At 36.9% G+C, this 12,620-nt stretch overlaps 1 protein-coding gene across 2 annotated transcripts in view; it reads left to right on the top strand.

The window, feature by feature from the left end:
• The window catches only part of PIK3C3 (phosphatidylinositol 3-kinase catalytic subunit type 3), a 75,756-nt gene extending 65,185 nt beyond the window's left edge, over window positions 1-10,571 (top strand). For both annotated transcript variants that reach the window (XM_080572983.1, XM_080572982.1), the window contains exons 24-25: window positions 6,611-6,736; window positions 9,768-10,571. In XM_080572983.1, the coding sequence (XP_080429109.1) occupies window positions 6,611-6,736; window positions 9,768-9,782 (141 nt within the window). In that variant the 3' untranslated portion in view covers window positions 9,783-10,571. The remainder of the gene's footprint in view (window positions 1-6,610; window positions 6,737-9,767) is intronic.
• Window positions 10,572-12,620: the final 2,049 nt, after the last annotated feature.

Genomic DNA, 12,620 nt, shown 5'->3' with positions numbered 1-12,620 from the left:
AAGTGGTAGAAATGTTGGAAACTGGGAAGAAGAGAAAACAGTCATGCTTTATTTCTTTTGCATTAAACACATCAAAGTGAAGTAATTCTTGTTTACAGGCAGAAAAGCTGAAACAGAGAAACAATGTGACTTGAGGTGCAGAGAAAGTTTGAGCCAGCTTGTTTCTAATGCTGAGTTAATTTGTGAGGTTGCAGTAAAACTCCCTGTCTTCTTTCTCCCTCCTCCCTGAAGTCAGTCAGTGGATAATTGAGAGTTAAGTCCACAAGTCAGTGAAAAGGAAAAGGTTTCTCATTTGTTGTCTGATCTTCCTTTTTAGACAGCAGTGGATATCTGTCCCTTTTTACCTAACTGAAAATACTAGTGTTTTTTGAAAGGTGGAGCTAGGAAACATTTCTGAGGTTTATTAATGTCAAGAGGAGTATTATTTCTCTGTAGGAGGAATAAACTCAGTTTTGCTTGGTCAGTCTGTCTGTTCCAGTATTTATATTTACTTCCTCTTCTGGGGAAGTTTATTCTTTGTAATAGTGTCACATTGACATTGAGCTCATTTTGCCTAGGCAGACGTTCATCTTTCTATCCATTTGGGTAATGATGCTGCAGCTGCACACCCAGCTTTTCTCTTTCTAGGCTGTTGATTCTTCATGTATATTAATTTTGAAGTCCAGAAAGGCTGGAATAAACCTCACAGAGTGAAGTGAGAGCAAGAACAACACCCCTGGTTCCCGGTGCTGCTCATATATCATATATCATGCTGCTCATTTGATCATAATTATTTGGCCAATATGATGAAATTCTGAACAGGAACAGTGTGATCTTTGCATATTGCATCAGCTAAAACCCATATTCTTCTGGAAGTTCAATTAACAGATCCTCACTAATGTCTTTATTAGCTTCTGTTTTTTGTTTTGTTTTGTTTCTTTTAAATAGAAGTCTGCAGAGGCTTGTTTAGAAAGTGCTTTTTGTTCAAATCAAAGCCTGGAAAACAAAAGCTATTGTCGGAATAGTCCTTCAAATAAAATTATTCATTCAAATAGAGCATCTGAAGAGTTTGTACAGTGAGTTGTTTGGACTGTGTTGCAATCAAGCAGCAAGGAAGGCAGGAAAGCCCTTTGCTGAAATAGGTGAAACGTGATAAGGGTTAAGCCAAGAATTTAGTGCTCATTTCTGCTACATGTACATTGAATGCTAACTCTTGGAGCAATCTTACGGCAAAACAGTAAAAATCATTAAAACCTCACTAAACATTACTTTTTGGCTATCAACTATTTTATATGAGCTTTAATAGTAGTTGGTGCATATTATGACCCAATCAAAAAGAACACTGAAGTTTCTATTCAATCTGAGTAGCTGACTTTGCAAAGAGCAATCCCATATTAGAGTGATAAAACTACACAATAACTAGCTACTTAGCTAGTTGTCGCAGTAAACACCAGCAGTGCTGCTTAATGGTGCTGGAAGAATAAGACTAGAGCAACCAGCAGTCTTGGAATGGCTGACTTGCAATTAGTCTGAGAAAAATAGGGTGGAGAAAGGGTTTTCATATGTCCGTGTGATGTTAGCTCAAAATATGTTGCTACTTTCCTCAGTAATTATGTCAATCATAGCTGCAAATGTTCGTGAAACATAGATTGGTTAACTACACCGGCAGTACTTCTGAACTGAGTTTGTGTATGATCTCTAAATCTCAGGCCTGTCACACATCCAAAAATGCAAAATAGCAAAAGGGAGAAGGACAAACCTGGAGATCTACTTGCTGGAAGAAAACAGAGGCCTGTTCCTTATCTTAAACACTTCTGCTACGACTTTTAATATGGTGGTTAGGCTTTTGAGTATAGTCTCCTCTATGCTGCCATCCAGATGTTCATAATGTACAGAGATCTGTGGACATGATGTGGAGTTTTCTCTGAAATGAACTTCATATAACACATTGATACAGTTTTGAAAATCAGTCTTTTTAGTTTTCTGTGAAGACACTTCAAGCAAAAATGAAGTATGAATTTACCAGCAGATAACTGTCTGTTATTCTGGTTGATGTTATCTTCTTTCCATATCAGTTACCTTTGCAACTTCCCTTCTAGTGAGTTGTCACATGAAATGTAAATATACCTAATGTTTAATTTTCTTTGAAATTTCATATATTTGAAACGGGTGTTTGGGTGTGCAGGATTATGTGGTGGGAATAATCGGTATTTTGCATGAAATAGTTTAATTTCTGCTGTAGTCTGATCTCTCATGATGTTCTACTTCCCAGTAACAATGCTTGTGCTGTGGGACTCCTTTTAATTACTCCAGAAGTTAGCAGGTGGGATTCTAGTTTGTTTGCTTTGGTCAGGCTGCGTCATTATAAGATCCTGGGTTTTCTGCTATGCGTGGGTAAAGTGACTACTTGATTTTCTTTTTTGGGAGGGTGGGGGAGCATTAATTCTAATTTTGATTCCATTTCTAATGAAGCACAGGTATTTCTGCAGCAAAAGGGTAGTCAGAACTGATGACTGTTTGGTTACCACCCATGTGCAATAAATGTTAACACCTTTCCATTTGTTTAAACTATTCTAGAAAGCATAATACAAAAGCATAATAATATAGCTGCAATTTGTGACCTGATTAAAATATGTGAATACAGTTTTAGACAGTAGTAAAAGTGCTGTGTGAGTTTATCTTTGCACAGAAAAGGAACTTTCATTTAATGCTTTAATCTTCAGTCTCTGCAGATACTGAGAAATTCTTTGCAGAGAGTGACAGTTACTGGCTGTGGGAAGACCTTTGATGTTTCAGTATCATTTACCAAACCCAACCAACCAAACACCCTCTTTCTGTTACTGTATTGTTTGCAACCTGTGGTTGACCTCTAATTTGGGGAAGGTGCAGAAGCTGTTACGTATCCAGTTCCTCCTCTTGTACTGCTTTTCACTTGAGTTTGCTTCACCAGCAAACTTATAGCTGATAAGCTTGTGATTTTACGTGGGACAATCATGGTGCAAAGTGGTATTTATTCATGGTTATACCATAGAACTTTTTTCTTTTTTTCACTTGTTACTTTGCAAAGTTTCCTTCCTCTTCTATATGACACTGCAGCAAGTGATTATCAGGTTTTATATACCCTTCATCAATTCAGACAAAGGTAATTAATACTTAAATACTTACTGCTTTGCTCTCTTGCACCCAGTCACACACACACCATGTTTTCTTCTTCATGCTTCATGTGTACCTCTTCCCCTACTGATTTTTATTTTCTTTTGCTTTGAAAACCAAGCTCTATCATGATGTCTCTAAGTAGCTTTCTTACAGGACACTTCCAATTTAACTGAGCTACAATAAAATTCCTAGTCACGTAAATTCATATACTATGCATTTATTTTCTTTTACCCTGTATTTAGGACTAAATTATCCACTGTGCAGGTGGATAGAAAGTGAGCAATCTGAAACCTTTAGGCTGAATGTCAGTATTTTCATGGGTTCTGTCATTCTTTATACAGCCTTTTCACCCTTAAATGTTCAAGGTTACTGTTGAGACATAAAGGAATGTGTTTAAGGTTATTGTGTGCATACAGTATGGGGTTTTAAACTTTCCTTTCTGGAAACAAAACAAAAGCTTAACTAGATTCATCAAGTATGTTTCTTTCCTCTTCGGCCAATGCTAATAGCAAGCTAACAAGACTCATTTAATTCAAATGCCAAAACGAGAACTCCAGGTAAATAATTCAGGTGGGATGTTTTTGATGCATTCATGGTGACCATTTTTCTTAAATGTGTAGAATGAGAAATTTTGTTCTTAAATGTGTAAAATGAGGTAATTGTATAACTCATCAGAACTTGTCCCCCAAATTCCCTTCTACCACCATGCAGAAATCTCTTGCTAATTGCACCTCCTCTGTGAGAAACCCCCATCTTTCACAATATATGGTTTAGTTTGGAGCTGAGAGATTTCAGATAACAATTACTGTTAGTTTTGTTACAAGAACCATAAGTCAGTATATATTAATCTTGTTGCTGCTGTTACAGCACAAGAGGTAATTTGTCATCTTGCCACGTTTCTTCTCAGCTAGGTTGCAGCAGTCATTTTTAATTGCAGTGCTGAAAAACTTCCAGGCAAAGATCTAGTGCTCAGCAGCATTTGATCCTGCTGTTAATTGCAAACTGATTTTAGGGTCTAGCAGTGGCTAAATTTCTTTCCACATATATCAGTGTGCCAGTCTGTTCCTGAGGAAGGTGGGAAGTAGTTTAATTCTTAATCCCATAGAGTAAAGCAGCATTTTAACATCAGTAACTGCAGGACTGAGTTGTTCTGTGAACGGATTAGAAAACAGCTGAAGTGCTCCATTACTAGAGTTTTAAGAGTATTAGTGATTTGGTTTTTTGTTTTTGTTTTTTTGGTTTTTTTTTGAAACTGCAGTTAGAAATTTTGGCAAAGTCTCATTGCATCACTTCTTCTACAAGCATGAAAAAAGATCTGATAGAAGTCTGTGGTCTCATTTGGGGAGGTATTTAAGCTTGTGTATAATTGCAGGCATGTGAGTAGTCCAAGTTCAGTTGGATTCTTCTGCATGTTTTATTGACTGTCAAACTTCTAACATATATGGGAGATAACAAACTTTTTCTTATTTTGTTATGAAAATGAAAGTTGTATAAAATTAGCCTGAAATACCTTTTAATTCCCTCCCTGTGATCTGCTTCCTTGGGAGTTTGAACGTTTTTCAGCTTAATCTAGCCTTTCATACTGATGAAACTTTTTGAAGTTGCAGAAGAACTCAATTTGTGGCAGTATGTTTGAAGTAAGTTTAGAGTTACAACTGTATTTTGAATGAAGTGGCGCTTTCTGTACCTGGCAGGCTAACTTAGGCTTTTATGGTAGCACTGAAGGGCGCTCCTCTGAAATACCTTGCCTTTGGAAAAGATGCAGAGTAATAATTAACTGATATCTCAGAGAATTTTCTTATCATAAAGAGGGTGGTTTTCTATGTGGTATCCTTGATGTGTAAAAGAACGCAAAAGGGGAAGAGAAGGTGATACTATCTCACTAATGTCTTTATTAAGAACGTTGCTGAAATAATTTGGTATTTTTTTTCAATGCGTAAAGGTAAATGAATGGAAAATATTCAGGAGAGGCTTCATTCTGTCTCATAGTCTGTTTCTTCAGTCTTAGCCAGGATAAGGTTAAGAAGCAACTTAAATCATTTGATATTTGCCTATGTGAAAGATACCTGTGATGGACAGTTCTTTAATGTAAAAAAAATTAATGAACTCAACTGTTTGAGATGCAAATTGGACAACTTTAGATAGGAAATAAGCCACAATTTTTAAACAAGGCAATTAATCATTGAAACAACTTACCTAGGATGTGATGCATTCTCTCTCACTGTAGAGACTCTGTAAAAGAGATTGTCACAGATAAACTGGAAATTATCAAACAATTTTTGCATCAAGTCTGTACTATTTTACCTAGCTCATTATGCAAGAGATTGAGTAGATGGATATGACGGTCTCTACAAGAGCTCACATCCTTTGAAATTTACCATTATGAACATAAAGGAAGTGATTAGATGGCTGCAACTATTTTCTGCAAGTAACGGGAATTTGCTGAGCGATTTTTATATTGTGACCGGTGCCACTTTGCAAAGGGAATGCTGGGATCTTAGTGTCCTTAATTTTATTCAGGGAGATCATGGACTTGCTAGGAGTTCTTAAACAGCACAAATGGCTTTCCAAATTGAGCTCCCATAGCTAGCATTGTTATGCAAGAAATTTGTTTTTCCTGGAAAAAATCTGAACACTCACCATTCCTGTTCGCAAACCTTGCTTTACAGACATCACTTCATAAAACTGAGAAAATGATGCCTTGATATTTTTATCACTTTACTGAATCTATGCATCAAATTACATGAACTCATCCAAAATGCTTACTTATGAATCTACCTCTCATGTTCTGAGGGAAAAGGCACGTCTGCAAAACTTACATGGCTCTTAAAAAGCAAAATGTTGTTTCTTTTTCTGAAACTGTTTAAGCTCTTGCCAGTTCTATGTACAGAGGTTCTGAATATTAAAAGAAATGTTTGTAGTAACGGTGCTTATGAGATGTTGCCATCTGCAGCAGTCCTGAACAATTGCCATGGAATCAGTTGGAATTCACAAACAGGCATCCATTGTACCTTTGTAAATATTCGTGGGTGAGGGCATTACCAAGACTGTAATAGGGGAATATAGATCTTGGTGCTCTATTCTTAATTACACTGCTTTAATTCTTAGAGAAATTGCAAGTACCAAGCAAGATGTTTTGTAGGTGTAATAATTATAATAGTTGAAATGTATTGTCAAAGAAAAATCAGTGTAGGGCGTAGCAGTGTCTCCAGTTGACTGTTCATGGAGGAGGGTTGGGAGGGGTTTCTAGCTTATTTAAATACTCATTTTTATGAAACAGTTAAAAATCAGACATTTTAAATAAAAGTTGTTAATTTCCAGTAATCTGCTGTAATTCAGAAGTAAAATAAGGATTCTTTACTGAACTTTGACAGCTTAAATCATGTCTGCTACAGGGTAGGTCTGATACAATAGTGTATGTTATAACTATTGAAATCATATTCATCATCTTTTCTGTCTCCCCACCCCATTCCAGGTGCAGGACAAGTTCCGTTTGGACCTGTCTGACGAAGAAGCAGTCCATTATATGCAGAGTCTAATTGATGAAAGTGTCCATGCCCTCTTTGCAGCTGTGGTGGAACAGATACATAAGTTTGCACAGGTGAGAGAGCTTCTCAAGTGGTTGTCTTACTGAAAACTGAGTAAGGTGAGAGGTCCAGAGTAGTAAGTTCAAGACTTGAGCTCATTGTTAATGATGTTGTAGTTCATACAAGTTAAGTGTTCTTGCTGCCAGGACTGGAGAGCAAGCTTGCAGTGGTACTAGAAAATTATTTTAAACTTCTTGGCAAACATGCCAAGTGGAATGTAACTGGTCATTTTACCAGGGGTAAGAACTGCAAATTGGAAGGGTGGGGTTCCATGAGAGGAGGGACAAAATCTTACATTGAAAGTTGTTATTCAAATTTCGTTTTTGAATTTATAATGCTTCTTCCTTAAAGCTCTCTGGCTAGTTTGTATTTATCAGGGATTTAAGGTATTATGCTATTTGCCTTAGGTATTAACGATAACATAAAATAACATAACAAGAAATAAAATTGAAAAATTTCATTCAAAACTGATCAAAATCTCATAAAAATACTTCTCAGTTTCTATGGCTATTTGTTTTGGGCTATCTGTTTTGCTGAAGGTCTTCCAACTAATCTATTGTTTCCTGCAAATCGATTTTTTATTTTGAAGAACTTCATTACAATGCAGGGTAAAAAGTAAAAACATCTTTCTGCATGTGTATTTAACAAGGGTGATCTTTTGCACAGTGTGGGAGAAAAAAGAGTAATTACATGAAAGTATTGCAAAAATTGTTACTCCTTATGGATTACTTCGGTCATAGGATGTAGGATGGTAATTTCATAAGACAAAGTGAAAAAGTCTAGCATCTACCTCAGGTTTTTAAAAATAAACAAGGCCATTACAAAGATTCAAGATTAAAATTAAGTGACTCCAATATGCGCCTACACCTTTCTTTTAATGACATACTGACAGTCACTTTTTTTAAGACATCTTTTTTACTTCATTGGTTTTAGGTGACTGCCAGTCTGTCCCAGATAATTGTTAATGCATTTGTGAAGCTGTATTAATAAGTCAAAGTTTATGGATTTGATTTAGGTGACCTTTCCTTTCTCCACTCAGATGTATACTTGCTTGACCTTTCTTCAACACTTAAAATTGCTTTTAAAATTGCAAGACAGATTTGTTCAGAATAGGTAAAGTAACTAAGAATTTGAACCCAAGGATTTTAGATCCAAGGAAGGGTGTTTAAAGTAACAAGCTGTTTTTCATGAGGTTGCGAACTCTATGTGGCGCTGTAGAGTTTGACACCTGTGTCCTTTTAGCTATCCTTTTTCTCTCCTGGGATCACATGAAATTGCACATTAAAATGTGAACAAAAGTGTGTTATTTTAAATGCTTAAAGCATTTTTAACCTCAAGCGCTGTAGGATTCTTCTGGTTTTGGAGTTCTAATTACTGCCTTCATTCATATTCTGTAAATAGGTACAGTTGCAGGCTTCCCCCTGCAAGTACATTGGGTAGTATCAGCGTGAGGAGGACACAAAAATAAGTCACAAATGAATTGGCAGTTGACATGTATTAAGATTCTGACATGTGTTCGTGTATTAAAAAAAAATTAAAAAAATCCATCAAAATTAAATGTAATAAGTCTATTATCTTTATAGTACAAGTGAGGTAGGACACTTTGTAGTGATATTTAGTATTTCATTAGTCAAAATCATTACTTTTTTTCTGAGACTGTCTTTGTTAGAGGAATTTGCTGCTGAAGTCTTCAGAGTCTTTAAATCGTTGAACAAATGAACAATTAATGCATAATTGAATTTGTAGTAAAGCGGTCATCTTACACAATGGCCAATTGAAGCTTTCAATTTGTTCCTGGATAATGCTGCACTGAATTACCAATGGCCTTGCTCTAAATAGTAATAAAAACTGTCTCAAAAAAAAAAAAAAAAAAAAAAACTATGCGGGTATAATGACACCTGCTTAAATAGCAGATTTGGACCTAAAGCCACACAATTTTTTATTTGAAATGCTCTTAAGCATGTTTTTCTTTAAATTTATCAATAGATATTTATTATCCTGCTGCCTTCAGTATAGGTCTGCAGGGAATCTGTGATATCTACTGCGATAGTTAAAAAGCTTTTTAATAAGGTTAGTTATTGTAGTGACCATTGTGTGAGCATTCCATGTCACTCTCTGTGAAAGTGGAGCTCTGCAGTAAAGCACTCTTAGATATTTTGGCATCGACTTGGTCCTGTTCTTTCATAACAATATTATAAATTGGGTTCAATTCAAAACTCTGTTATGAAGCCTTTAGTTTCTAATGTATCTCTAATTTATTGTCATACTAGATATTTTACAGGCCCTTTTATGTGCTATTTATTTGTTTCCTTCTTAATGGTTATCAACAAACTTGTCTCAAAAGTAAATAAACTTAACATTTAGAACAAGTTAATGGCGTGGTATAATACTGCTCAACTGCTCAAGATGAGAAAAAGTGCACAGTAATTTCACTTGATACTAATGAAGACTGGATAGCCACTTCTCCCAGGAGAGTCATTTTCATTCTAGCATTATTTATTTCTGCCAAGAAGGGAAACAGTCTCAAATTGAAGTGACTAACTTCACATTTTTTCTTTGTAAATTCACAGCTTAAGTCATTTGCATTGTTAATCAATGACTTTTAAAGAGTGAAAACTTGGGAGATGAGGGGTGTCCCAACTAAAATATAGTATTGTAACTGAGGTTGTACTAATAGGCAGTTGCTCTTTAAGGAGCAAACTCAATTTAAACTGTAAACACAAAAAGGTTTTAGGATATTCGGAAGCTGTGGTCCAAGTGCTGCTGTGATTCCTTTCACTCATAGCAGGGCTTCTGTTTTTCTCATTTTGGAGAAGCCTGTCTTGCATGCTGAAAATAAAACAGATGGAAAATCTACTACCAGGACTGTGTATATTGGATGAAACTGTTTGTCCAGTGTCAGACAGTGTTGGTTTCCAAATGGTCTGGTCTCCTGAAGGGTTGTGTTCAATGGTTTTTAAACCCAGTTCAATTTACACATAACTTTTGGTCTCTGAGAATAAGGCAGGTTGAATAAATTCTGTTCTGTTTTTTCTTCCCTTGTAGTACTGGAGAAAATAAGCCCTTTGCTTTCCTGTGATGGAAACAAGCCTCAGCAAATGCTCAAGAAAGAGACTTTCTCAAGCCCGTGTGGACTTCATTAAACAGTTTTGGAAGGCAAAAGCTGCCAATTTGGTAGCATGGAGAACCGAGAGCTCAGGAGGCAGAGAAGCTTTTTGAGTCTCATTTCTTTAAAGGTTTAAAAATAACCATTTTAAAAAAAGAAAAAAAAAAGAAAAAAAAAAGAATGTTTATTTATACCATCCTTCAGGCTCAGATATAATGACATTTCTTTCTAAGAAAAATGTCAGCCTCAAAGGTTGAAGTGAGCAATTTCCTCCCACGCCAAAGATAACTGGAAGAGGCTGGATTTGATGGTAGATTCTTGTACCTGTTAAAATATTTTATTTACAAATGGAAATCATTGCTATACTGAATATGTGTATGTACAAAGTGCAGCAGTGAGGCTACAGTTCTTCAGTGGAATAAAACACGAAACCACGTTAATCTCCTCTCCTCCCCTCCTACTAACTTTAATCCTTGCGTAAGTTTTAAATATGATTCGTGTGTTCCTTTATTTCTCACCTTGGACAATGTCATCGTTTAGAAAGGACAATCATTTCTTCCCTGCTTACAAAAATGTTTTTAAGTGCTGATAAGTTCGTCGGCTGTACACAGTCAATTAAATCATCACTAACAGGCTCAGCAACCAGGAAGCACAGTGAGGCGTTCAGTATTTCACACTTTAAATACAAATGTTTTCTGTACAGCAATTATATATTCATGACTAATAAACTCTTTGTTGTTGCAGTCTTGAGGTATTCTGTTTTGTCTTTTTCATCTCACCTGCTGAGACATGGCATGCTGGAGGATTATGTTCATAACTCTTGGCTTTCTGCAAGGATTTTCACTACTGAGTTTGTTTGATTCGGGAATAAGGCCACTGATCAAGTGACTTCTGTGCCACATGTTGAGTGCATAATGAATCTGTTTTGAATAATCAACAATGTAATTAGCTCTTCATAAATGTGTGGATCTTTTGAAAGAGTGCACTTACACTCCTTTTTTTGTTTGTCAGGAGGAAAGTCCTCCCAATTATGAACATAAGAAGGACTGATTTGAATCCAAATCTGGTGTTTGTGAATCAAGTATTGCTCTTTGCTGCTTCTGCTAGCAAACACAAGAAGCGCTTTGATAGAGGAAAATCCACTAAGGGCTGTAATAGGCCCTTAGTTATTTCAGCATATTACCGAATTTGCTAGTTAAACACAACATTGTTTCAGCTCCTCTTCTCCACGTAAGGTGCTACTTAGTAGGATCTATATTACCCTTGTTACTTTGTGTTAGCTGGCAAAACTGCTGCAGAGGGGGCACAGCAGTACCTACAATCTTTAGCTGACTCCTCTTTGGAGGAGCACTAATTATCATTGTGGGGTGTTTTTGTTTTTTAGTCTTGCTTCATCTGGCAGAAATACGGATTTCTCTATTGCTTTTATTTCCTATTGTTTCATCCTAGATGCAGAACTTTCTTGGTATTTTCCTAAGGTATTTCTGAGAGGTTGGGATTTTCAGCTACTTAGAGAACATTGTACCAAAAAAAAACACATTTTACAAAATTTGTTTTGAAGGGGCATCACACGATTTGCTCACACAATTTGTTGATTTGTGTGATGTAGCCACACTTCGTTCATCTCAGCTCTTCACTTTGATCCCTAGTCCTTTGCACTTTATATATTCTTGGATTTTTCCTCCAGTTCTTTTGAAGAAAACTTCAGGAGGAGATATTTAGCAGTTGAGAGAACTTGCTCCAGGCTTAGTTCTATGGTATTCACATGCAGTGCAGCAATCATCAACCCCGAAATCAGGGACAGTTTCCCATTTCTGTCATAGGAGACTTTGTCCTTCTCTGTCTTGTGATGAAGATACTTGGCTACTTACTAGGAGTTTATGTTCACAGCACTGAGTAATACAATTTTTTAAATTTTACAGTCATGTTTCAGGAAGGTCCATAGTGGTTATACTTTGATGCATGTTGGTGAATTCATTTCCAGTCTGTTAAGCAGTGCAAGAGTTCTGGTTCAGAGTGTCAGTTAAACTATTTGCTCTCTGTGACCTGCTACAAAGAGAACTGGAAGTGCAATTCAGAATAAAAGGTTCTGGGAACCTTCAAGGTGAGAAACATTTGTGATGTATAAAGAAGATTGATGTTTCTAGTTTTTTTTCACAGATGTCCAAAGCAAAGGGGAGAGTGGTTGATGGAGGTGTATTGGTTGGAAAGGGTGAAGAGAAAGCGTATGTTTGCAAGTTGGTTAAGGTGCAGGAGTCCTCACAGCTAGGAGAATGCTGTTCATCAAATTGTTCTTCTACTGTGAGATATGAGTGTGCAGGTGGACTTACCTGTGTCCTGTCACAAGGCTGTAAGTGCTGGTCAGGGCCAGGCATACACAAACAGAGCGGTGTTGAGACCCATGTGAAAGAAAATTGCTAGCACCCTAACACAGGTCGTACACAGCACGGCACTCATTGCGCCTGACTGCAATACCCCACCTGCCAGCCAGCTGGGATCTCAGAATCGTCTGTCCTGTGGTCCATCAATACAGCCGTTGTCCTGCTGCACACAGGCATTGAGCACGTGGAAGAAAATACTCTCTGGCTGTCAAAATGCAAGCTTCAGTCCAGTGCTAAAAAATGGTAAGCAGCAACAGCCAAGGTACACTGGCATTTGAACCTTCTGGTGTCCCTGGGCTTTGGAATTCTGTAGTGTTGTCATCTTGAGCTTCACCAGTGAAACTGGGCCATGATTCTCTTATGGTGACTGACACTGATCTGCAGGATGAGAGAATTAACAGGCTGTACTAC

The sequence above is a fragment of the Anser brachyrhynchus genome (assembly GCF_964034855.1).
Source record: "Anser brachyrhynchus genome assembly, chromosome: Z".
Lineage (NCBI taxonomy): Eukaryota > Metazoa > Chordata > Aves > Anseriformes > Anatidae > Anser > Anser brachyrhynchus.
This window is presented reverse-complemented; position numbering and strand designations above follow the sequence as displayed.